Source organism: Xylaria bambusicola (genome assembly GCF_022495145.1).
Source record: "Xylaria bambusicola strain CBS 139988 unplaced genomic scaffold F5B22scaffold_1, whole genome shotgun sequence".
Lineage (NCBI taxonomy): Eukaryota > Fungi > Ascomycota > Sordariomycetes > Xylariales > Xylariaceae > Xylaria > Xylaria bambusicola.
This window is the reverse complement of record NW_025953554.1, coordinates 779,848-805,658: the sequence shown is the minus strand read 5'-3', so window position 1 is coordinate 805,658 and position 25,811 is coordinate 779,848. Positions and strand designations below refer to the sequence as shown.

General features: G+C 50.0%; 8 protein-coding genes across 8 annotated transcripts; 3 read left to right on the top strand and 5 right to left on the bottom strand.

Moving 5' to 3' along the window:
- Window positions 1–720: 720 nt before the first annotated feature.
- F5B22DRAFT_10609 (CAF1-domain-containing protein) lies at window positions 721–2,544 on the bottom strand. The gene is made up of 2 exons (XM_047968708.1): window positions 1,844–2,544; window positions 721–1,784 (listed from the first exon to the last, which is right to left on the bottom strand). Exons 1-2 carry the CDS (start codon window positions 2,294–2,296, stop codon window positions 750–752), a joined length of 1,488 nt encoding a protein of 495 aa, XP_047836309.1. The 5' UTR covers window positions 2,297–2,544; the 3' UTR covers window positions 721–749.
- Window positions 2,545–2,933: 389 nt separating this feature from the next.
- F5B22DRAFT_582823 (NADH-ubiquinone oxidoreductase B12 subunit family-domain-containing protein) lies at window positions 2,934–3,999 on the top strand. Its single transcript, XM_047973330.1, has 3 exons — window positions 2,934–3,139; window positions 3,208–3,315; window positions 3,405–3,999. Exons 1-3 carry the CDS (start codon window positions 3,126–3,128, stop codon window positions 3,568–3,570), a joined length of 288 nt encoding a protein of 95 aa, XP_047836308.1. The 5' UTR covers window positions 2,934–3,125; the 3' UTR covers window positions 3,571–3,999.
- A 340-nt stretch (window positions 4,000–4,339) lies between these two features.
- On the bottom strand, window positions 4,340–6,785 carry F5B22DRAFT_582821 (uncharacterized protein). Its single transcript, XM_047973329.1, has one exon. The coding sequence runs from the start codon at window positions 6,248–6,250 to the stop codon at window positions 4,775–4,777; it is 1,476 nt and encodes a 491-aa protein (XP_047836307.1). The 5' UTR covers window positions 6,251–6,785; the 3' UTR covers window positions 4,340–4,774.
- Window positions 6,786–8,081: 1,296 nt separating this feature from the next.
- F5B22DRAFT_632476 (eukaryotic translation initiation factor 6) lies at window positions 8,082–9,208 on the bottom strand (the record flags this gene model as incomplete). The annotated part of the gene is made up of 4 exons (XM_047976700.1): window positions 8,082–8,628; window positions 8,740–8,826; window positions 9,002–9,073; window positions 9,174–9,208. The coding sequence occupies 4 exons, from the start codon at window positions 9,206–9,208 to the stop codon at window positions 8,082–8,084; spliced, it is 741 nt and encodes a 246-aa protein (XP_047836306.1).
- A 620-nt stretch (window positions 9,209–9,828) lies between these two features.
- Window positions 9,829–11,863, bottom strand: F5B22DRAFT_10405 (uncharacterized protein). Its single transcript, XM_047968690.1, has 2 exons — window positions 10,915–11,863; window positions 9,829–10,859 (listed from the first exon to the last, which is right to left on the bottom strand). The coding sequence occupies exons 1-2, from the start codon at window positions 11,721–11,723 to the stop codon at window positions 10,115–10,117; spliced, it is 1,554 nt and encodes a 517-aa protein (XP_047836305.1). The 5' UTR covers window positions 11,724–11,863; the 3' UTR covers window positions 9,829–10,114.
- A 2,321-nt stretch (window positions 11,864–14,184) lies between these two features.
- On the top strand, window positions 14,185–16,114 carry F5B22DRAFT_10375 (uncharacterized protein). Its single transcript, XM_047968685.1, has 2 exons — window positions 14,185–14,599; window positions 14,658–16,114. Exons 1-2 carry the CDS (start codon window positions 14,266–14,268, stop codon window positions 15,902–15,904), a joined length of 1,581 nt encoding a protein of 526 aa, XP_047836304.1. The 5' UTR covers window positions 14,185–14,265; the 3' UTR covers window positions 15,905–16,114.
- A 1,813-nt stretch (window positions 16,115–17,927) lies between these two features.
- On the bottom strand, window positions 17,928–21,393 carry F5B22DRAFT_10347 (uncharacterized protein). The gene is made up of 4 exons (XM_047968683.1): window positions 20,840–21,393; window positions 20,641–20,736; window positions 18,125–20,523; window positions 17,928–18,058 (listed from the first exon to the last, which is right to left on the bottom strand). Exons 1-4 carry the CDS (start codon window positions 21,305–21,307, stop codon window positions 18,007–18,009), a joined length of 3,015 nt encoding a protein of 1,004 aa, XP_047836303.1. The 5' UTR covers window positions 21,308–21,393; the 3' UTR covers window positions 17,928–18,006.
- A 2,284-nt stretch (window positions 21,394–23,677) lies between these two features.
- F5B22DRAFT_582810 (uncharacterized protein) lies at window positions 23,678–25,378 on the top strand. The gene has a single exon (XM_047973328.1). The coding sequence runs from the start codon at window positions 24,060–24,062 to the stop codon at window positions 24,987–24,989; it is 930 nt and encodes a 309-aa protein (XP_047836302.1). The 5' UTR covers window positions 23,678–24,059; the 3' UTR covers window positions 24,990–25,378.
- Window positions 25,379–25,811: the final 433 nt, after the last annotated feature.

Sequence of the window (25,811 nt, the reverse complement as noted above, 5' to 3'; positions counted from 1 at the left end):
CTTAATACTACACTGGTACATGGTGATCTGGGCCTTTGCCTTAACAAGAAGGAAAAAGGCCCGCCTTACAATAGAGGAGGAAAATAAGAAGATTATGGGACCAAATCCACCGGCCAGAAAACCAGTTATCACACCTAGTAGTAGAAACCCTTTACTCCGAAATCTTTAGCCTCAATACGCCAGACGTTTGTTTTTTTGTGTCCGCATGAAAATTGAAGGCCGCCCCCATTCCCATCCCCTTCATCGAAAAAAAACAACACACCCCAGGGAAAAAAACTCTTTGCTGAACCAGTAAAAACAAAGACCCCAGCTCTTTCCATTAGGTTTGGAAATTAACTGCGTAGGAACCCAGTGCTGCCCGAATATATATCGGTATGTCGTCGGATACCCACCATCACCCCTGAAAGAGGGTGATATATTTACATCTCCTATTAGAAAAGACCGAAGGCCTGGGTACCTTCAATCAATGCAATTAAATGATTGAATGTGCTTTCGCATTATGTGTGGTAGTTCCGAGGGACAAAGTTTGGCCACTGGAGAGGGTTTGGGATGGTGCCTCCTGATTGAGGCCGATTCGGGACAGTTGGAGCCAAGTCCGGCGTATTGGGCCAAGAAGTCGAGGGCGGATGTGATTCGGAAAACCGATCCGATGGATTGGAAGTCTGGTGACGTTGTCGATGCAAATTCCTAGCCAGCGAGCGTGCTCTTCTGTGCGATATGACCCCTGACTCATTTACTTCTAACGGATTCTATCTGGGATTAGAAGGGAAGTTGAATTGACCGAATACGCCACCGCCTCCGCCGGGTGTCATAGGTCCCATGCCGTTCGTGTTGTGCGACTGCGCAGCAGGAGTACTGGCTAGCCCAACACTAGCGGTGCTCGGAGTGCTGGGACCGCCATTTGTGTTACTGCCATTCGTACCCCCTGGTGGAGTGTTATCAGTGTTGACTGGCTGCTGCAGTGGCATCTCCATGCCGCTGAACCCCAAACCCCAGATCTTTCCGATATGATCCTCCGATATGTCGCCGTTATATATCTTCTCTCGCAACTGGAAGAATACTTTGCCAGTGAGCAGACTATCAGAACCAGCTTGATGAGCAGCCCCTAGACGCTTAATCTTGAGTGCCTCAGCAATGCTTTCTAAGCCTGATTTCTGTTCGAATTTCTGTAGTATTTCCGTTGTCGAGGGGTCTGTTGGGGTCAAAATGCCACTGTTGTGGAGCTTGACGGCGTACTTCATCAGATGCTTGACATCGTACGTCTGGGGGAACCACTTCTTCATGACTTTGTCAAATTCACTCTCGTCATTTGCAAGCTTTGTATCCGACAAGAGTTTCGTCAAGTAACCGAAATCATATCCTCCATGGAAGGAAAGCCACTTGATACTATCAAAGCATACAAAGCCTGAAACTACGAAGAGGGCAGCGAACTTCCTAGGATCGATACCGTCGCGCTCAAGGAGATTGAAGTCAATCCCGGCTTGTTGCAGTGACTCGATCGAGGCTTGGTTGTACATTTCGTCCTTCAACGCAAACTTGAAGTTAAATTGCCACGCAAGAGGAATTTGTGATTGGGCCTGCCGCCTGGCACCGGGACCGGCGTCATTGAGAGGGTTGTTGTGTGCATTGTCAGCGGGTGTTTCGCCTTTCTCGTTAAATAAGCTAATGCCTATTTGTATCACCTTCAGCATGTCGACGTTGACCCGCAGGCACTGGTAGTGGTAGTCACTCTTCCCCCGGAAGTTCCCCATTGGCCGCCCGACGATTCCAGGAAATTCAGTATCCTTGACGCGAGATTAGTTAGGTAGCCCAAAGCACGCATTATGTCAAGGTGCAGCCCTACCATAGCTATGTAGGGGTAATCTTCGGCCAAATCCATGAGCAGTATCATCTCCTCTTCGAAGTTATGCCTCCATACATCTCGTATCCGGCCTTTGGCTCCACCCGCGGCTCGTGCAGCTCGGTCTCCTGGCTGGTTATGGGACTGTTGGTGGGGGTGCTGTTGCTGTTGCTGCTGCTGTTGTTGTAACGCAGTGGCCTGCTGGAATCCGGCCCTCGCAGCTTGACTTGCGAAACCTGTCTGCTCACCAACCTGGAAGCTGGACGCAGCAGCGCCCATGCCACCAGCTAACCCAAGCCCATTAGTTGCGAAAGGACTCAACTGTTGTGTTAGAAATGGCGGGTTCGCGAGAGATGTCTGTTGATGTGACGCATGTGTGGGAGCATGTTGGGGAAACTGGTGCTGATAAGGTGGCATGGCTGGCGGGCCGCCGCCAAAGCGCGAAGGAGGCGCCATTAGTGATGCCAGTGTAGGTTTCTCGGACTGTCGACTTCACGGGGTTCCCCTTGGTGCTTGTATGAAGAAAGGCAGACAGGCGGGCGACATGGGAGGTGGGAGGGGGATGGGACAGCAAGCTCGTGAGCCGAAGGGCGGACGTTGTACGGCGCGGAGGCCAAGCTTGGCGTGGATTGCGCTGTTGCGCCCAACTCTGCCAACTCTACACTAATTGAGGCTCGTGGGGACAGGGGAGAATAGGAATATTCCGTAGAGTCGAGGTGGTATGTGGTTGAAATATCGGCGGTCGAGAGTTGTACTACGTATGATGGATGCAGAGGCGGAAAGGTGGAGATGCGGTCGGCTTGTGTCAGTGTTGAGTTTCTCTGTTGAGAGGGCCGAAGCTTCAAGACTTCCAAGTGGTTATAGTAGGAGTTCAGTGCCAATCGCGGTTTGGCCAACACGGGCTTTGCAGTGACTGGAGAATTAGTGATAGTGACCTGAATTAGTGACTTGGATTAGTGACTTAAGCCTTGATGGAGCACTTGACTGGGGTACCTGGGCGAGGTCTGTGCAGATAGAGTGGGAAAAGGTACCTGTACCTGCTGCATCTGCTTATATAAGTACAGCTGGAGAAAAGTAATTCCTCCCAGCGAGGCCCCGCTATTCTCCCACCTCATCCAACCAGAGCCCAGACATTGGGATGCATCATTCAACGGGCTGGCTGACTGGCTGACTGACTGACTGATGTCCTGTGACGACGACCCGACTAAGCTAGGTACAGCTACCTGCCAGCCTTCGTGATAGCTTTTGGGTCTCCCATTGACATCCAACAACTTGACTTGACACAATGTATCCTACACGGTACGAACAAGCAACCCTCAAGATCCCCATCTTGACCACCAATTGCTAACGCCGGATGCCACCGACAGGATACTCCGAGCGAACCAGCACCACTCCAAGCCGAACATCACCGGCTTCGACGTCAACAAGTTCGCGCGCGCAGCCGGCCAGCCCCGCTACGACCCTTGGGAGAGAGCGTTAGTCCGCACCCATCCATTCAATTGAGCAGCGCCCGGCATTTCTTTGAGGTGAATCTTTGTTTGTGCTGACAGTCGAGGGGGTGCAGCGAGGCCTGGCGATACACGGGGATGTTCTCGCGATGGAACCGATTTAAGAGCGCTTTCCCCGGCCTCGGCATAGCGACCGTGGCTTTCGCCGTCTATCTCGGCTACGAGCAGATGTTCCTCAAGGACGAGCACCACGGCGAGGCCCACGGCAATGAGCACCACTGAGGTTGAAATGGATGAATGAGACATGTAACTCCCCACTGACAAGAAAAGGCATACACCGAAACTAGCCAAAAGAGTTCAACTGGGAAAACCCAATAGAAGGGGGATAGAGAACTTGTATATATGTGTACAAACTGCTCAAGATGTTTGGCGCAACAGCAGCAACAGCAGAAGAAGAAGCGCACCATATCCGCAGAGGCATTTAGCACCGATTAGCCCTGTTCGTCAGTCGACGGTGCCATATCTCCTTGTAGTCACATTACCTGTCCATGGACGGCATCACATCATAGTGCAAATAAAAAAACCACAATTACTTCAATGTGACTCCCTAGGTTACCTACCAAAGGCGCTTTCAGCCCTGTGCCCTGCATTTCCAATGATGGATGTCAATGGACTTCTAACCCACGCTCATCAAAACTATCTATCCGGAGAAATTCCAACCTAAAGCTGTGTTTGGACATGACGATAGTAATTTTGGGCTTTCAACGGAGGTTGGCGGCTCCGATGCAGAAGTTAAGTTCATGCAAGAAAATAGGATATTGGATCGGTGATAAGTCAACGGGGTTTGCTAGGTATATGTGCGAAGCGACTCCATGACCATACACGTCTTAATCAGCAGGTGCTCGACTTAACGGTGCACTCTGCAATGTGAAGCTGTCGTACATAACCTACCAGGTGCGGTATACACCGAGCGGGGTTCGATTCCACGGGATACAAGAACCTATCCGCACTCTGACACCACACCTGGACTCAAACCCGACATAAGAACAGATAGAAGGCGTCAATCTTTGTTTCTTTGTTTGTTCGTTTGTGCGATGTAAACCTATATACATATCCAAAAGGCCACCTGGGCAATCCAACCCCCCCCTTTCCTTCCCTTCCTTCCTTTCCCAAATTCCCATCCGTACCCAAATGTTCATGATCATCATGATATATCCCTTCTAGTGAATGCATAACTCCATATGATGATGATGATGATGGTGAAACGTATGAGCCACCCAGCCGACCCAACCAATCTAGCCAAACTGCCTACCTACCCAATCCAACTGGTAATATTTACCCTGATATACGATGAGGATAAGTTGGATGAGATGACATAAGAGATAGATGAGATGATGAGATGAGATAAAGGTAAAAGGGAATAAGGAGGGTAAGTAAAAGTGAGATTAAGCCAAGTGAGTGTAATCACACACCACACCATCTCACCTCACCTCCCAACCCCATTGACAACATCCAGCGCGCCCTCAATAACGACATCGAGGTGCGCAACGCGCTGCTTCAGCGCAATATTCTCGTCCCGCAGCAGACTGACCGTGTCCCACGCAACGCTCGCGTCCTGCCCTTTGCAATTCCTGCATCCGTCGTTATCTTCCCTCGAAATCCCCTTGACCAGGCGCTGGAAAGCCGTAAGTTGTTGCGGCTGCTGCCCTTGTTGTGCTGTCATTGCTTTTCCTTTCGGGGTAGTATTGGCCGCTGCTGCTCGGGGGTGGAGTAAACTATTCGGTGTAGGGACATCGACGACGCTCTCCGTGTCCACCGTCATGCACGTCATCGCCGTCGGACTGCGGCTGCGCGAGAATATGCTCTCGCTCTCGGCGCTGTCGGCGTCCGTGTCGATGCTGAGGACGTCAGATTTCGCTGTCCCGTTACTCCAGCGCTGGTGCTTCCTTTCGTCTAGACCCCTTTCGCTGTCTCCCTCGCCATCGTGGACATCGCGCTGCGAGAGCAGCGCCATTTTCCCCACGCGCTCCTCATGCTGCAGCCGCCGTCGCGTGGCGCGCTCTGCTTGGAGCTCAGCGACGAGCTGCTGCATGGCGTTCTCTTGCTCTACGGCCTTCGTGGCCATGACCTCGAGCTGGTTCTTGAAGTTGAGCGTGCGCAGCTCCATCTCTTCTATCTCCTCGCGCTGAGCCTCGTGCTCGGCCTGCAGCTCCCGCAGTGCGATGGTCCGTTGGCGGTAGGCGTCTTGCATCCGGTGCAACAGGCCCGTGGCGTTGGCTTGCAGGTTCTTGTACGCCGCTGGCGAGAACGCGTCTCCGTTTCCGGGAGAGGAGGAGGAGGAGTCTAATAGTGACGATGGCGATGCTGGAAATAGAGCGGCCTCGATGTTGAGGTCGCACAGCTCGTCATCTATCTTCGCGGGCGCCACCTGTGTTGGGCTCGTCATCCGAGCAGTGAAGGCTGAGACGGAAGATGCTATAAATCCGAGACGAGATTGTGTGGTGCTCTTTGGTGTTGTATCTACAGGTGTCCGGGACCGCTGCGGGAAATGCCCATATGCGTCACTTTCGAGTGAGGGCGTCGATGGGCCGCTGCGCCGAATGCCTCCAAGACGTGCTGGCGAATTTCCCCCACCCCGTCCGTCCCCCGTCAACGGCATATCTTGAAAGTTTCTCTTATCGTGTCCCTGCCTGGGAGGAACAGAGGGGACGTTTGAACGTTTAGCTGAAAAGCTTGGTATCGACTGCTGCCGTTGATGCTGTCTATGAGTCGAGGACGCGTTTCTTTCGATCGAGTTTGCGGGCAAGAGAGCAGGCGGCTTTGACGGTGTTTCGTCATATGGGCTAAACGTTAGACTTGGTGACTCGTAGACTCCCGAGTGTCTAGTTTGCGACATCAGGGCATGGGGTGTTCCTGCATCCGCTTCCAGCACTGGGAGAGGAGTCATGGCCCCTCTTAGCATTGTTGATATTGCTGGCCCCTGTCGGGAAGGTAGTCGACAATCCCGGGTGGACAAAATGCCCTTTCGAGCAGGCCAAAGAGTGGGAAACTCCGGAGTATGGGTGACTACTAGTTTCAGGGGTGGTCTCTTTAGATGTTTCAAATAGTAATTAAATGATCCTTGTCATCGGATCCGTGCTGAGTCAAAGACAAGAACAGAGCTATGTGCAGAGGTGGCCTAGAATGTACACTGCAGTATGATGGTAGCATCGAACGACAAAACAACGACGGTACTGTAGTTCTGTCTGTGCCGAGCATGGCCAGGATGACATGAAATACAGAGTAGGTAAATGTAAACAAAGCCGCACAAGCAGACTAGATAAGGACCCCGGGATGTTAGTCGGGTTGCCTAACGGACGCGAGCAAGTCTCGGCCTCCACCGGATGGCTGTAAGTACTTACATACTTAGGTAGTAGGTTATGTGGTGGATTGTAGGGCAGGGCAGGGTAGGAGGAGAGGAGGGGAGGGTCTCACGACGTAAAGTGCGTAACTTGGCTGGCCTCGAGCTACCGTCGTGGATCCAGCTAGGGCAGAGACCCAGTATATCCAACCAACCGCCGACGCAGATCAAGTTGCGAGCGATGTACGCATAAGTAGTAATCTGAATTGTGAAATCAAGTTTATATACTGGCCGCCGTACTTGACAGCTCGTGAAGATCGCTGCTCTTTTGCTCAACAACCGACTGGGAGCTGACTAGGTAGGCTTGAAAGATGCATACCTACCTCAGGCTGGCGCGCAATGAGGAATGCAGACCTGAGGTAAGCTGAACAGAAACAACGACATTTCAAGCTCCGAATTTGGCTTAAGAATAAGGTTGCAGTACTACTTATGTACTATGTAGAATTAATTGCTAGATACAGTTACCCACCCTGGGTATTTTAAACATTTTGCCCAGCCCTCTGCAATCCATCCATGTATATCGTGGCTGGGTCTTCAAAAGTTGTCGTCATGCTATCTATCTCCACAGCCACAATATTCAAGTGTAGTTAGTAGATACTACCTCGACTACCATACCTAGGTACATAATCATCACCAAAACAACACCTACAGCTTGGGTAACTTACCTATCTACATACTTATTCTTACCTGCTGCATACCCAAGCAAGTGGACATGCCACAAAAGCGGCCCAACCTGTACTCTATCTCTCTTCAATGAGAAGACAGAGCTATGACTTGGCATCTTCGAATACGAATATGGCTGCTGTCGACGTGTTCGCCGTTGACAGCCTGGAACTGCCGTGAAGTGGGTAAGGAAAAACGCCAAACATAGCTGATAGAGGCATGCGGAATAGAGCGGCGCGTGGCAAATGTCTTAAATGCTTTCACCTAGGTACCTACTCGCTTTCATGGTTCGCTTAGGTAGTGCTGACAACCTAGGGAAGGGAGGTTGGAAATTTGATGGATATTCGTAGAATTCTATAGGGCTTGAGGTCTAACTAGTATTGCCGTATTATCTACTAAGTAGCGTACACTACATACAATCACTGTGTTAATCGATGGCGTTCTATCGTGGAGAACACAATTTGTGGCAAGGTCTGGCTTTTGTATTTTCTCGCAGGAGTACCCAAGCTAGTAATGGGTATCAAACGCAATGCGAGGTTCATAATGATAAATAGCTGCCTTCTAAAGACTATAGATCCTTAGAACAGACCGTGCAGGACCTTGATTCTATGATTCGCGCCCGAAGTCGTCGAATCACCTATGTCCCTTTGGCCTACACTCTGGGCTTCACTTTTTAAGTCCAATAGCGCCTTGATGACCCCCACCACAAAGTATTGTATCATCCACCATACTAATAGAAACTCTCGACCATAGTATCCTTCAGGTTGGTGTTGATGTTTCCTGGCGCCGCACCCTCGCCTAGACGGAAGACACTCTCGATAACACTGAGCTCGGTTGCCGTTGTGTCGAGGCCCGTGACTGCGAGCCAATCATTGACGACCATGCCAGCACCCACCACGTTGCTTCCACGGTTTACGCTACCGGCGACGAGGGGTACTTGCAGTAGTGAGGACAGCTCATCCTGGTCCTGTATGCTGGTCTTGGGGTGGACGAGGCCGCCGCGATTACTTAACGACATATAGCTACCCACGAGCACGTTGTCGGCGACGGTCTGGCGGAAGACTTCGACACCTAGCACGTCGGCGATGATCTCCTCCGTCTCACGCTCCAGATCGGGGTGAACGAGCGCGATGTGATCATTCGCCACGATGACATTGCCTAACGCTGACAGCCTCTCTTCGATTCGTTGGATCCGGATCTCATCTGGTAGAGAATTCCGCAGATGTTGTAGCTCTTGATCTGTTGTTGTTGTGGGTACGAGAAGACCTTTGCGGTTGCTACAAGCCGTATGATTAGTTTACAGTTTCCAATCTGTTGGTTCGAGTCGCCGCAGCGAACTTGCCGAACAAAAAAACAACAACAAAGGGAGCAGGGACTGTTTTACTTACCCAGCTGTTAACCGACCGATGATGCGTGTTCCTGCGATTGTCGTCCGGCAAATAGGAATGACATCTTGTAATTCGGCTTCGAAAACACTAGCCGTCCAGACAAAGTTAGTCAATGTGTGCAAGAAACAGTGTATGTTTTGTATATGTATCGTGCGCTTGCCCCCGCTCTCTTATCTAGCTTTTGCTGTTGCATGCGCACTTCCAAAACTTTTACAAATCTATTTACACTCCCGGCCAAAGATGACTGAATAGTATAACATACCTGTAGAAGTTCTCGCTTGCGCCTACGGCCGTGAGGGCATATGAATTCGTGAGAGTAGCGAAGACGCCAACCCTATGAATAGCAAAATCGCATGGTTAGCTATCGCGGGGTTCGTGTCTTGCGAGTGGTGTTTCGTCGTCCCATTCGGCGGCGGCTTTGGCGGGGTACTCACTCGTTAGAGTTCTCAAACTGTGCGCGCACCGCCATGATGCTGTTTGTAGCTTGATTCGCGGGCTCGGGGAGCGGTAGAATGGTAGCGAAAGCGCTGCGAAGAGATATTTCTCGATTGGTAGTTTCGTCGACGGCAGACTGCTCCTGGGTATCTGGTGATTGTTCGGTGTCGACTGGGCTTGCTGATTGAGCTCAACTCGACCAAAGAAGTGGAGGAAAGTGGGATTATTGTACCTGGTGCTTGTGGCCCTGCCCAGTGGATACGACTCCCTGCAGCGACCCCTTCAAGCTCAAGCTTAGGCACAAGCTTACAGTAGTTAGGTTGCGCTATCACCAGTGCGCCAATGGCTTCTTCCCGGTGACTCAGCATAGCAAGCTTTGCCACACAAATGCTCCAGCCGTCGACTTCTCATTATGATTCATCCCTCATCACCAGCGACAGAGCCACACTAGGTATTATGGCCTGTAATCTGTTTATGACTCTTCTGATACTATCCATTCCTCTACATGTGCCGAATCTAGTCCTCTAGTCACCCCCTTCCTTACCTGCCTACATTTATAGATAATGACTTGGGAGGTAGACGAGAAATAGGTTGATTAGGTAATGCTTAGGCCCCTGTTCCAAGTCCCTCTTTATTCTTCACATACATATATAGCACGTAGGAGCCTAATTTGCTCGGTTGTCGCCTTTTCTAGTCATATGGCATCAGAAATGACAGGCTGCTGGCTTTCGTCAAGTCACTATCTCACCTTCAATTGCGATAGGCCTTGATTTGGTGTGCTCCTACTTGGCAATATTTGCTTCAGCAGATTTGATACTTACAACGTTGTCCGTCATAGATTTATCATCTTCGAGGTATAGATGGACCGAATTAAATTTATTCAGCGGCAATGAGTTGATGCATTCCCCCCAGGTCCAACTATGTAGGCTACCTTGAGGTGTTACCGTAGGTCAACTGAGGGGAAAAACCTAGGCCCGGCGAACCCCTTGGCAACAATCGCCTGAATATCTATGTTGTTATCTGCGCCACGGCGCGGATTCCACATCTTTAATAATATAAACCTGCCTGAGATAGGTGGGTCGAAGGGGATCGTGCACTTGCTTTGGTGCGGCTCAATGTAGAAACTTGCATTAGGACTCATGAGCTCACCGCCAACAGCACGGACTGCCTCCTGCGTGGCCACTTGTACCGCTTCTGCTGCTTCCGTCAGCGTATTGCTGCTTCGGTTCGGCCGCCGTCTCGACCTGTAATCTACTCCGCTGGTTGAGATGTCGTCTGACCCGTCCTCATCGCTGCTAATGTTCTCGAACGGCAGTGATCCAATTCGATTGGGTGGCCGCCTGCTGAGCCTGATACCGATATCGTCTGCGTCATCGTCATCGTCGCTACACTCAGCGGTAACCTGGAAAGACGGTGGAGAGATATTGAACTCGGAAGGTATCTGAGCAACGGCCACCTCATTATCCTCATCGTCCAACCCTATATTGAACAGTCTCCTTGCTCGCACCTGCGCTCGGGTCATTGTGGTTCCATCCTCGTTATGTCTTATTGAAAGAATTGGGTTCAAAGGTTGTGTCTCCCGCTCATTACGCCTTCTAGCTGGAGAGTATTGGATCTGGTATTGAGCAGTCCTATTGAAGAGATGATCAGAAGTCATTGACACAAAGACAATGCCTGCTTGAACTCTAGAAATTTCATTATTAGCATGAGAAGATGAAGAGGCTGACAAAAACAACGTACGGATCAGTAAAGTTCGACCTGGGAGCCTTAATGACCAGCTCCTTCAGCGTGAATACCGTAGCGCCTTGGTGTCTCAATACGATATTACACCTCGGGCCTTCAGTGCAGTAGACACTGTGGTCGTTCTTGAGGATGTTTTCAGCGGCATATTTGGTCGAGGTATCATCTGATGAATACATGCCTCCATCGCAGCTGACCAACTCCATGGTCAGCTGACCCGGCTGAACTTGGCCGTATTTTCCATATTGAAAGCCCCTAAAATTGGAAGACAGCCGGTCCGAATCCAACTTGCGCCTCTTGGCTCGTCGATTGTCTTCGGGCGGGTCATGTGGTTGAGGGGTACGTGAAGAGAAGAGCTCAGGAAGGGTAGGTGAAGAACCGTGTGTCTGGTCCAGCAGCGCTCGTCGTAGCTGATAGGCCTGTATAAAACGTTGAGTTCGAGATTGAGAATTCTCCTCGTCCATAGTAGGCTGCCAGAGGCTGTTGGTAGCTCTTCTGTCATACTCGCGTTCAATGAGTCGGGGTTCTGGATCTAGTGGCATGCCATGGTCCCAATGGTCCGTATCGTCAAAGGCGTCTTCATGATCATCAGTCCATGGTATCACTAATTCGTAGTATCTATTCGAAAAGTCGAATGATGACCGCGTCCGAGCAGACGCATCAATATTGTCCGATCGCCGGGTCCTCAGAGAACGCAGCGGAGGTAAACTCGGGGCTGATGGGGGGAGGTTTTCTCTTGGCGAGGCGTTCGAAGAACGAAGGTCTCTTAACAGTGCACGTTGCAACTCAGAATCGTCATCGGCTGACATTGTGTTATATGCTACCTAGGTAGGAATAAGGGCTCAACGGGCCAAGTGGATCGGAGATGTTGTGGATGATGGGGGTTTTTGTTCTACAAGCGTACGTGGTACGATTATCGGGATCAGTTGGTACGAGCGGGGGGAGGTGTTTTCAGCCAGGACAGATCAATAATGCTGTTGGCGGTGCGGTAGACGGACTAAGGCGAGCAAGCTTTGAGGCGACTTTAGTAGTCGCTGACAGTCAAGGCAGGGGAGATGCAGCATAGCCAAACCCCACGTGAGTTCAGCTGATGACACTCATGGGCAACAAAGAGCGGTGGCCTTTGTTGGGAGCGCGCAGGACGCTTAACGCACCAAATAAGATTTTGCACGCGGTCTGTTGTCTGTCTGCAATACGATTCAAAAGGCGAAAGACACTTGGAACCAAGACGGAGGAAGGTATATAGGTATGTATAAGTATGTAGGCTTGGCGGAGCGGGTAGGTATTTCGAAAACTACAGATGCTGGAAACCAGACAGGACTATCTGTATTCGATCGCCGGGGAGCGAGCAAGGAGTAATGCCACACGATATATAGTTAGACAGTCAGGAAAGGAAAGGAGATATCACAGACAATTTGTGTTTTTGTGGTAGTTTTTCGCCTGACGCAAGGGAGTCGATAAGAGGAGTATAGTGTTGACTACATGTCAAGGCATGTGTGGTAAAAGGTAGGTCGAAAGAACAGCCGTACGGTCCTTACTGTAAAGTAAGTACCTAGATTCGTGGGTAGTGACTGCATGGGCCTCCAATCTGGCCAATCTGGGAAGGTTTACGCAGTAGGGTGAGGGACCAATGATAGGAGGGGTCACTATGGGTATCGCCAAGCCAATCCCTAGGTACTCCGTACTTACTCTAGCCTACCCTCGCTTACCTAGTACTTAGTAGGTAATAATTGTTACTACCTCCTACAGTAGTATCATGCTACACTTTGCTGGACTTGGCCCTAAGAGAGTGCCCTAAAATCAGATCCATAAGCCTGCCATATGCTATGACGACGCTGAACTCCAGGGTCTCCCCAGCAGACCCCCAGGTACCACTTAAACACACTGACGTCTGTGGTGTTTTGATGTCGGCCTACTAGGATTGGGCAGATCCCATTTTAGCAAGCCGAAATCCCCGTTGTAACTTGGAACTCCTCTTACTTCGTAAAGTCGGATTTCACTGGAACAGAAGTACATATATTTCAATATGATTTTCTTCTTCGAATACAATCCCTCCCGTACGAACAAGATAGAATGAAACAAATCTCTACCCCTAAGTATTTCTGGTCTAGGAAGGGGCATGCCCGCAGCTCGAGAGACTCTAGGTAGAGCCATGTCTTGGCCGCGTACTGTTGATAATGTCAACACTGCAGCAAACAGCCAACATGGCGTCTAGAAAGGGATGGTACACGCCATCCTGACCGAGGTCGGTAATTCTGTCCAACAATTTAATAGATAGGTAGGCAGCCAGGTATGACCGAGTGATCAGAATACTAGTACAGGGATGCAAACTTGAAACCTCCAACCGAATTCGCATAAAAACGCGTGCATATAAGTACATAGGTAGGTTGATATTTATATACTCTACGTGTATGATATTCGATAATGACGAGATCCTCCGCTCTCACACAATACAGCGCCACACTTGTCTTTGCAACTCACTTGATGATGTTACATCCTTCTGATCCAGCGAATACCTGCCATGAGCATAGTATTACTATGTAATCTATAAGTACCTAGTACATTGGAAGCGACACTACAGTACCCCAGACTCTGCAGGACCGTACCGGTACCTTGGTGAGGTAAAGTGCCTTCCTACTTGGGCGTTTTAGGTAAGGCAACGAGGTTAAGGCTTATTAGCTGGGCACCTGAATGGCGGCTTGCCCTGCGCTATCTGCCTGCGTGTATATGTAAGTACCAGCGAGCGAGGTACAAGTGAGGGAGTACCTACGTCAAGCACCTACCTACATAAGGTACATACTGCATATGTAAGTATGTACTTGCTCAGTACAGAGCTTTTTAAGGCACATGTACCTACTTACTTAAGGCTACCTAAGGTAAGGGACAAACATAGGCAAGGCTCGAAGCTCTCACTCACCACTTCATCATCATCATCATCACCATCATTGTTATTAAGTATTACTGTCACGTCTAGACACCAATCGCATTCGCGTGCTCTGGATACAGACCAGGCCACACACAAAACACTACGCCTAAAGCTTCGAGTAGCACGGTGCACGCTTCTGCCGCCAGCAACCGGGGCGCGCGCCGTTCGCCGTCCGTTCATTCAGAGGCGGTTCAAGTCTTCTCTAATCAAGCCTCTCATTCTTGTCACTCATTTTTCTCATCTCTTTCACGGCAGTAAATGACCACGCATCTGCCTCATCCTTCATATTCTCACATAGAACCGGGCGGCCTTGACTATTGCTGAATCTAGTCCGTCAACCTGGTACTATTCTCCTATTTGCGATTTCGACCGTCCAGTCTTCATCTATCTAATTTTAGCCCTCACCCTTCAACTTCTATTCGAAGATGGACGACAATCCTGAAACAACAGGAGCGCCTGCGATTTCTACCAGCGGCGACCAACCTCCTGCTGCGGTAACAGAACCTACTGTGGAAGCAAACAACGGCACGTCTGTGCCTGTTCAAGACTCGGCGGCTGTAGATCACTCTTTCACCACACCATTTCTCAATCAAGGCAACGGTTTCATTCCTCAGGTGCAGGACTTTGCCGCCATAAATCCTACCATCAATGGCAATGGTACTCTTCCCATGGGTGTGATGATACCTACCAACCCGCCATTACCTGAGTTCCACGCCTCGCATGCGCCGCAGCCGGTAAATGGCCACGCGATGAGTGCTGGTATGTTAATACCAATGTTTTCTGTTAATCACGTCTGCTAATATAAGTCGCGTTTCAGAGGAAATTGCTCTTTATGACCGCCAGATCCGGCTTTGGGGCATGCAGGCGCAACAAAAAATCCAAGCAGCCAACATACTTCTGATCTCTATGAAAGCGCTGGGCAACGAGATTGCCAAGAACTTGGTCCTTGCTGGTATCGCATCTCTGACCATTGTTGATGATCAGATTGTAACAGAGGCTGACTTGGGTGCTCAATTTTTCCTCTCTCAGGAGAACATTGGGCAAAATCGTGCCGAGGCTGCTGCCGTTCAAGTACAAAAATTGAATCCTCGTGTCAAGGTCTTTCCCGACTCTGGTAGTATCATGACGAAAGGAGCATCCTACTTCGCTGCTTTTGATGTAGTCATTGCTGTTGACCTTGATCCCACCCTCCTTGCGTTTATCAACACTGCTACTCGCCTACACAACCGTCAATTCTACGCTGCCGGTGTGCATGGTGTCTACGGCTATATATTCTGCGACTTGATAGAGCATGATTACGTTTTGAAACGTGACAAAGCGAACGTAGCCACCACTGTCGGCCCCGAGTCACGTTTTCGCAGTGTGATTGACGTACAGACACAGAAGGAAGGCGGTAAGGTCATTGAAATGGTAACAAAACGAGACTTCTACTCGACGTGGGACCTCGTGTCAGAGACGAGCCTTCTCCCTGCAGAGTATACGAAGTCGAAACGACGGCTCAAAGCTGTCTCGCCGGCCCTATCCTGTCTCCGTGCCCTTTGGGGATTCCACACAGCGCATCACCGCGCTCCCAACCATAATAAGCAAGACCTGGAGTGGTTTACCAGGTCCGCGACACACAGTCACCAATTGCTCTCTTTGCCGCCTGAGACACTCCGCTCCGAGTTCCTGCGCAGCTTTTTACAGAACATTAACAGCGAGATCGTGCCGGTGACAGCAATCCTCGGGGGCCAGTTAGCCCAAGACGTCATCAACGTTCTTGGCCAAAACCAGCAACCTATACAGAACATGGTCATCTTTGACGGTAACAAGATGGAGGCAAACATGTACCCCCTACACCCTGAAGGCAACCTCGGCCGTTCCCAGCTGGACTATGGTTACTCGCTGCCAATGGGAATGGGGCAGATTCCCGTGGATATGACTCAAGGACCTCAAGACATGTTCCAGATGATGCCGGTAGAAATGGCGAATACTACAATCCCCCAGGACACAACTCCACAAAATATGATTCCACAAGGCACAACTGAGAATGACCCTTCAGTCCCGGCTGAAAGCGAAAGTTGACGTGAGCTTACATGACCCTTGAGAATCTCTGCATTTTCAGTAGAAGATTGAAACAAAAAACCCAATCTCTTATTAACATCGTCTTGGAACATCCTTGAGAAAATCAAAATAGAGAGGTGCATACATGACACATATTCCGCCATATGTGCTTCTTTCTTTCTCGCCACTAGACTGAGTATACTAGAGAAGAACTCGTCATTTCTGGATTGTTAGTCTGTCTGTCATGTCCTTCAGCCATCAGCCCAGCCATCTCCGCGAAGCAACAAATAAATACCCTTGTCCTTTCAATTCTCTTTTCCTGCCTTGAATGCACACGGAACATACGAGACTCATCTTCTGTTGTGGGGGGGGGGGGTCCTTTTAAAAGGAGTTACGTTTTATCCTCGTACATCATCTTGCGTCAGTTTATAAATCCCGGCATGAGATTTACATCGCGATAGGCTGTGGCTGAGACTGGAATTGACATCGATTGAATATAGCCACTGGCCCTAATCGAACGCTACTCTAGAACGAACTCCAGTGTGCGTGTGCATGCAAGGGAAATAGGAGATTTCGAAGATAAGAGAAACCAGAGCCAGAAGGCTTGTTGTACAATAGATAACTCGGTCATATACCAGAAGAATAAATCGAACCGAGATGATAATGTGTTATCCACGAGGTTCCATTCAAATGGCTTTGAATACTTTGTGATACCTGTAATTCGCGTCTCATTTATCAAGCGTGGGTGCATGTAAACAATAAGGACTACGGTATTAATAGGGACTGAGTTAAAGCTAGGTATAGGTATATGAAACGCCCTCCTACCGATCCCTTGGACTACATAGTGAAAAAGGAATATCTATTCTTATTTGGCTTAACCTCCTCCTTGTTTTCCCAAGTCCTAACTTCATAATCAGCCATATCAATAGCATATATACGTAGCTACCAGAATATACATACATAACCAATGCGGTCCATTCGTATCCTAATCTAAGCAGTCACTAGATAGATGTAAGTAGCTGTGAAAAAAAAAAATAACCGGCCTCCGACGCCCAGCAATCTGTCTCGAATGAGATACGCGAGGGCTGAATAGCGATAACCAACCTGCCTCACATTGCAAATACCAAAGAAGGTGTATTATTCATTCATATAGACAGACTATGTCTCGCCGAACCGGGCAGATTGAATGCGCACAAGATTTTCAGCGCGTGTAACAATGTCCTTCCTTCCTTCCAGCAGTGCACCAAGTATCTACTACCTAGGGAATAGAAAGCGAAATAGGTATTAATTGCTGTTTGTTCGTGAACTCTGATTACCTTCCTTGCTTAAGTATGGATCACCGGACAGTGTGCTCGGACAAATCACGCAAAGTAGCAAAGTAGCTTTACATACCACATGCAAGCTAATCAAACATGCGATAGTGAGATATATGCGAAATGATTTTATTATATCCATCATTCTTGAGTCAGGATATAGTCTATCTAGTCAAGATAACTCGTTGACCGGAGATGCTACAGCACAACCATGCTCGATCCTATCAATCATGGATCGTTTGCTATCTTCCCAAAAATATCAAGAACATTATCTCCTACCGCGTGATTCTTAACGGTAGTGGCGAGAACCTATTCCTCGCGACCTTTTCGGGCCCCAAGAGATAATAATGGGGGGGGGGGGGAGGGTAAGGAGGGGGTCTATGTGTTAAACATCCCCAATCATGCTCCCTTTGCCATTAACCGCGTCGATTGGTCTACCAAGCAATTACAGTGAAAGAGAAATATCCTTTCCTCGCAAGAAACAGATATGCAGTTTTTGAATGATGCCGAACAACGCCGTGGATTTCATGCATGCAAAGTTTCCTCGTTCCATTTTTGGTGTCCTAGGTCCGCTTCGTGTGCTGGCCTTTTTTGTATTACTGCCAGCCCGACCAGACTCCTATGCAGCGCTATGCTATTCGTGAGGGTGTGAAATAGAGGAAAGGGAGAAGAAATAAGAGTGTGATTAGAATTGTGTACTTGTGGGACGATTTTTGAATGAGAAAAGTGCAGAGTTTTTGGAGAGAGTGTTTCCTGCACAATCGTCGTACAGTCTCCTCCAGGACTAGAGCATGGAATAATATAGAATGATTATCCAAGAGACTTCTCAGACGGATTCCATTTGTTAATAAATGTGGTAATACTGTAGACATATCTATTAGTACAATGATACAAACCAGTGATGAATATTTCTCTAGTTTTCACTTACCTCGGCGAGTCCTTCTCCTCCGAGTCCTCTTTCTTGAGGCCCTTCCGCCCTTTAGAAACATTGTTTACGTTCCAGCCTCGGATGGTCGTGGGACCTGTCCGTGGGGGAGGCTCATTTGCTCTATAATCTTTGATAGCTTCCTTGTGGTCGTAATGTGCAAGACGAAGTTCTGCACCGCCATTTGACGGCCAAGGCCGGTTATGTGGAATGGGTGCTGCCGCAATCTTGCGGTATTTGCCATTCCCGGGACCGTTGCTGCCCGACGACATTGAAGCCCTATGTCGACTACCCGGAGGTCCCGTTGGTGATTGTAGCCCCATAGATGAGCCTGGCGGAGACACAGATGACCCATGAGGCATGTGCATGGGCATAGCTGCAATCTGGGCGTGGGTTGACATTGTCGGGGACGAAGGCTGGTACGCAGGTCTGTGTGATGGGGCTAAGTGAGGCGGGGGCTGAGATGACATCCCGAAAGGTATCCCCATCATAGGTTGCTCAAATAGGGTGTACCCTTGGTGATAGGGGCGAGACGGAGCAGGCGGAAAGAAATTTCCAGAATTGGACTGTATCATACCAAGAGGAGGACCATAATCTGGACCCTGGGGAATAAGCGATGGCGGCGGTGGATGGGCAGAGTCCATGGCCTTTTCCCGTCGTGACGGGCGAAGAGGAGGAAGCACGGGACTGCCCTTGCCACTCCCCTGGTTTGTGAACGGATTTCTGCCAACAGGAGCTTGATTTGGTAGCTCTATTCCCTGGGGTGGGGCTGGTGCAATGTGAGGAAGCATAGAAGGTGGATTAAGAGCGGTTTGCAAAAATGCATTCGAAGGTGGGGGAGGAGGGTTCGAAGGACCAAGAAGGCGCGGGTCAATCATTGGATCAATCATTGAGTCGCCCATCGAATTAACATCTGGTTGTTCTAGTCGAGGATCGAGATGGTGGGTAGGCCGATGGTCTGGAACATACTCGGGACGATATTCATAGTGAATATGGGGATGATGCTCCATCGGATAGTCTGGACGATACTCAACATGATGCTCCAGACGGTGGTCGAGCGCTGGGTCGAACTGGGCCTCGCGCTGCAGAGAGATTTGTTCCGAGACATCGGCAAGGAAAGAAAGACCAAACGTATCTATCTCTACTGGTGGCATCGGCGGAGGAGTTGACGGCCCGGCACTGGTGAAGACATCTCGAACGGCGTCATAGGGCCGAGATGATCTTTGACTGGACGTAGGATGGTTTGGTCGGTCTTGTCGTTCTTGCTCAATGCAAGACGCGGCGTGAAGAAGTCGGTTTGTATTCTCTCTGGCGATAGACTCATCGATTACTCTAGCTCCGGTATCAAGGCGGTCATCTACAGGACGCTTGTTGGTGTCCTCGGCCTCAATAGGAGCTTCCTCCAAAATGCGGCGTTGCCGCTCGCGCTCACGCTTGCGCATCTCTTCGGTCGTGACTTCGTCTGACTTAATACCAGACTCTTCACAGTACTGCGTAATGAGGAGAGATATTTTATCCTTTCTGGCATCCTCACGCAAAGTGGCATCCATATTATAACCCCTAACAGACCGAGATGCATGTAGCGTAGTACCACTGGGAGTAATCATCACGATGGGGTGCGACCCGGACACGGGATGCGGAGGAGACTCTGGTTCGTTGCGAGAATCCGGCAAGAATAAACCATACTTAGGGTGAATGTTATGCTTCTGGACAAGGCTAGAATCCAAGGCGTCATCCTCATATTCAAGGCAATCGTACGTCACTATCGTGCGATCTATATGAAGATTTCTGGAATTGGGATTGTCGAGAAACCTGCCCCGTGTTCCACGTGTGGCCTTCTTGCTCGAATCATTCGTGGAGTCCCGGAAACCAATTTCATCAGCGTCAAAAATAAAAGGAGGAGGCAGGATGAGGCGATTGTTAGCTCTGGGTCCCCTTCTTGCAACGATGCGGACACCCCATTTATCGGGCTCCGATGCGCCATTGGGAAGATCTGGCAAGTCTCTTCTTCCCCGAGATACCTCCATCCTTGGATCTAACTCAGGCGAAGGCGAGGCTGCATTGGACTCAGGTTCTCCATCCGGTTCTGTTTCGGCTGAGAGTAATCCCTTGATATGTCGTGGTTGTGGAGTAGACATCTCATCGCCATTGTCTAGCTTAGCAAGTCCAGAGGAACCTGTAGTCTTCTTGGTGTCGGGTTGACCATCCGGTTGGTCTTCCGCCTTCCGCTTGGCAAAAGGTTTGCCCTTGGTCACCTGGACCTTAGCCGCCGCCGCCTTCTTATTCTCTTCTAGTAAATGCGGATATGGTACTTTGATACCGTTGCGGAACACAACCCAAGTGCCTTGTTCAGCAGCCACATGGTCAGGTTGCTCTACGAATGTATAAGTCGTATCGGGCAACTGCAGATGTTGGTGAGTTGGGAAGGACAAATTACTTAATAAAGATTGCATGTATTGACACAGTACGGGATGCGGTTTATATGATTGAGCATTGTGTAGATTATTAGAAAAACTCACATTTATGTCGACACCTTCATGTTGTATCTCAGCTAGAAGACCGGCTCGCTTAAGAGACGCGTCGTAGAATTCTTCGGCTGCGTAGTCGTAGCCATCCTGTGCGTAGATGTAAGTATCATGCATTTGGGATCACGCTTCCGAGTAGGTAACAAGCATCAAAAGTGAGAGACCAGTAAAAAACCGGGGCAGAAGGACTTACGTGGAATTTCTGTTCAGTGACAGCAGTGTTGAGCTGGTACTCGCGAGTAGCAATGGCTGTTCTAGTGGTGAACTCGCGGTCGGCAGAGCGCATAACCTCTTCGAGGCGGCTGTCGAGTTTTCGCTGCAAGACATGATACTCGGGAACCGCCTTATGGGCTGTGGGGGTCTCAATAAGTGTTTTTACGGTCATGTCAGCGAGGTCCTCAAGGACGGGCTTGACAGCGCTGGCGACCTCGGAATAGAGATCGCGTAGCACCTTCTGGCGATCGTAGGCAGCTTGAACACGGGGATCCTCATAAGTCTTATTGCGACCACGTCCCTTGGGGCGGCCGCCTCTCCTGGGGGCAGCGGCATTCTTGCGGCCATTTTTCTTCCCAGCACCTCTGCCTACGGCTTTCTTGAGATTGCCGAGTTTTCCTTTGGCCGGGCTGGGTGCTGGAGAACCAGCAATCTGCGCGTTATCCATGTTGGGCAGTCATGCAAGGGAGGGGGATATGTTGTTGGTTTTGTTGGGTGTGCTGTTGTTACAAGAAGATGATGAGACGGGCAGATACACGAAAGCCGTAGAAAAAAGGTGCAGGGGCAGGAACTAAAGGGAGACCGGGGCTCAGAAGACCAAAACCGATGCAGAAGGGGAACTAAAGACAACAATGTCGGCGGACGATGCTGGCAGCAGAGAGAGCTGAGGCAAATAAGATGCCTGGGTTGAATGGGCAGACAATGTAAGGGCAAGCAAGCCGGTGGTGAGTAAGTAGAGTTGAAGGGCTGGCCTTGCTGGTTGCTTGCTTGCTTGCCGAAGCTGGCGAATGAGAGACGGGAAGATTTTTAGGATCAAATTGGAATACAAGCAAAGCTCTACGCCAGACTCGCGGCCGCGCTGGGTCTGGCAACAGGCGGAGAGACGGGTGCACAGGAAGAAACTCAAGCCAGACGAACAGCCGCCGCTGAGATGAGATAGATGAGATATATGATTTATGTGAGCGGTGGCCTGGAGTGTGAAAACGGCCGGCGATATCACCATGAGTTTTTCTTAGACCAAGGCCGAAGCAACAGCAACAGCAACAGCAAGTACAGCGTCAGTCAGTAAGTGGCCGCCGCAGGCCAGCGACCAGCGACAGGTAACCAAGCACCTAAAGTAAGCCAAAGTACAGTACCCAAGCAGCAAAGTCGGATTAGGCCAGTGATGTACCCAGTAATGTACCCAGAAATGTACTCTGCAGGTCCGCCCGCCCCCAGTCGTTATTTCCCGATTTAGACAAGACTACTTCCCTAGCCCGCTTGGTGTAGGGTCTCGCTGTCGTCTGATTGGCCCGGGAAAACCTATAATCCGCCAACGTTGCCGGCTCACACCGTCCGTCCCATCTGGCTGCCAGTGTCCTGAATAGGTGTTAACTACACACAGATGGATGGTGTTCTAAACTTGGTATTGTATTCCAAGGCTGCTGTTGATTACCTATGTACACCGAGAAGGGAGAGAGTCCTAATATAGACTACCCTACTAGGAAGTATCTACCTAGGTAAACTACCGCTGAATGTCTATGCTGAGGCCTTGTTATCTGTCACGTGTTATATGCCCTCTTGACCGATGATTAGGCACGTCTATAATAATACGTCAGTACCTACATCGGTAGAGAACCTCAGATGTCCAATGTGTTGCCATTCAGCTTGCTAGGCAGGCATGTAATGTATTCAAGTATTTAATGTGTAGCTATAGCAACTTGGTGATCCACATTGTCTACTTCCGCATGTTGGGAGAGAGGACATCCTCATAACCAGGCGAATACGGAAGAAAAACATACCATCTCCCATGAGCCATATGATGCCCATGACAGTTGTGGTCACGACTTGTCGATCGATCGGACGACGGTATGCTTGAGGCAATGAAATTCCTGTTGTGTTACATACACTTAAGATGTGCTCTGATGTGTAGGCACATCTGGTGTAGTACCTGCATGGTCACGCGTATGTTGAACGTACGAAGGAGGTTACAAACACACATTTTCGAGTCCCGCTATCATCGACCGCTGTTCACACGGGTATCAGGAGTTGGTAACAAGAAACCTGCACAAGGGCGCACAAAAGGTCATGCAACGTACGTGGCCTATCCCGATGATCCCCACGTTATCGTTATTGTCTTTTCTCTCTATCGATATCTAGGTGAAGGGCAAAGAGATATATACTTGGTATATTGGAATACTGACAGTTAGACCGATCTTACCGTAGATGACTCGACATAGTAGCAGCCCCCTAGCATAAGTCTCACTCCTCGCTGACCTGCTTGTTCTACAGGTTTCCATGCCCAGATTGATGGATGCTACCCGAATTTGTTCTATCGAGTGTACATAGGTAGGTATATATATACGCTATGCTCGGCGCCAGGCAGATGGATTCCTCTATCATACACCATGGGCTTCACCGATAGGTATCATGCAGCCCTGCGTACCACTAGTATCTCGTGAATGGAGATAATGGGCGCAATGCTGTGCTTTTTTATGCCTATCAGTCGTGACACGTTACCCGCTACTCAGCCTAATCAAGGCATGTGAGATTGGTCCAGTTTTGATCTGCGACGAATTGTTGGATCCTCCTCGAAGCAAGCCTGTTGCTGTGCCTGTGTCGTGTCATAGGTGTGTGGTTGTGTGTGTCGTGTCGCGGCAGCAAGCCCTGTAAGTTGTCACTCAGTAGCCCCAGGTTTCCACCAGCCCACTAGCCCAATACGGTAGACACAACCTGGAATTGTACGCCATAGGCGGCAACCCCTGGTCTGCCCTGGGCGCTTGATCGCAGGGGATCCACCTAAGTGTAGTTCCCTGTTGGGGCTAGTGGACTGCCACATGTGGTTACCCGCCCGCATAAGCATAAGCGCAGCACCGCAGAACCCGCCGTCGAAAGGTGTCCGCGTCTCCGCGCCTCCGACTCCGCGGCCCTGCTAGCGAGCGAGCCACTAGAAAGTTTTGAAGATTTCCGCTTTGAGCAACCCTCAACCATAGCAGCACGTCGAAGACAGTCTCGAACGTCAACGCCGTCAACTCTATCCCGACGCTCGCCATCCAGGCGCAATACTTGATTAGACTCGAGGCCACTCGCCTGCCCCCTCGGCGATTCGATTGGGAGTCTCAGGTAGCCCGTTGCTCGGCGAGGCGCAATAGGTAGCCGAACTGCCCAGCCAAGTCAGTCAATCATGAGCCGGTGAAATCCCTTCAAGTGCGACCGCAATCATGGGGAAGAAGCGGAAATTGGCGCAAGGCAGCGCGCGTCCTGCTAAGCTCGCAAAGCGTGTCCCTCCTAATGGCAGCGCAAAGAAGTCTACAACCCCCGGCGCAAACCCGCAACAGAAGCAGGGCGCCAACAACGGTGCCCCTCCAAAGCAACAACAGCGCCATACCGAGCCAATCATCCCCTTCTCTCCCGAAGACAAGATTCTCCTAGTCGGCGATGGCGACCTCAGCTTCGCGGCCTCGCTGGTCGAACACCATTACTGCGCTGACGTCACTGCGACGGTGTTTGAGAAGAACCTTGATGAGCTAGTGGAGAAATACCCTCAAGCTTCAGACAACATCGCCAAGGTTGAGGCCGAGGATGACTGCCGGGTATTGTTCGGGGTTGATGCGACGAAGATGGCGCCTTTTACCAACAAGCCTGGGCGGGGCAAGGGATCAGGACCAGAGAGCGCCAATGCGCATTCCGTAACTGCCAACGGTGTTATGGATCGCATCATATTCAACTTCCCGCACGTCGGTGGAAAGAGTACGGATGTGAACCGACAAGTTCGGTACAATCAGGAGCTACTGGTGTCTTTCTTTCAGCGCGCGACCCCATCGTTAAGCCCAGGGGGTTCCATCATCGTGACACTGTTCGAGGGTGAGCCGTATACACTTTGGAACATTCGAGACCTTGCAAGACATAGTGGTCTGCAGGTCGAACGGAGCTTCCGGTTCCAGGCGAGTGCATACCCGGGCTATCACCATGCGCGAACTCTTGGTGTCGTTCGAAACCGCTCCGGCGAGGTCGGCGGTGGATGGAAGGGTGAAGACAGGTCCGCGCGAAGCTACATCTTCGTGAAGAAGGATGCCGAAAGCCGTTCATCGGAGGCTCAAAACGGCACAAAACGATCGAGAAAAGACGATAGTTCTTCTGATGAGGAGTAATTGTTGAGTCGCCAAAGCCTGCTTGGAGGCTTTCAGCTTGCTATGTACCAGCGGTTCAGGGAATGCATCGGCTCTGGTTCGCAAAGTACAGATATACGGGGTCAGGGTTGGAATGTGTAAAATGAGATAATCCTCCCAGTAGACACTTATATGGTCGCCATACCAGCGACTGAGCTTGTTGTACGATATACTACGACCTCTACGGGGAACAAGTCTCGTAGTAAAGTGCTATATATGATAGTAATACTTGTCATCAGACCTTTCTAACTTGCTCATACAGGGACAGCGGGGTTGGTAGAATAATATACCAAAATAATGAAGGCTGCAAATGTGTCCATATCTATCCTCTGTTCACGTCCAACTAGCCGACTCTATTAGTGTCTCTCTGCATGAATTGAATTGAATTTGGGTTTTATTGATGTTTGGCATATGTATAACCGTGAGAACTACAACCATCGGGTACTACATTGATACCTGTTGTTGTATGAGGGTCTCTAAAGCCTTCGTGGCTGGGCTAAGACTATATACAGCGAGTCTCTTGTCTTTAGCATTGAGACCGTGACATCTGACATCGTGACAATAGGAATGCGCTCACATGTAGCTAGTTGTCTTTAGCTTATTCTTCGTTTCCGCCCCTTCATGGGGAGAAAAAAAGGGGGAGGGGGTTAGAGTGGAGGAGGCATGAAAAAGGGGAATCCAGCGAAAGCTTGACCTCGCGCAGCTGAGGGAGATAATCGCAGCACGATGAGTTTTCAGCTACCCAAGCATCCAATAATACAAACAGACATATTCCCCAGAATACGCCGTAGTGAGAGCCCTGGA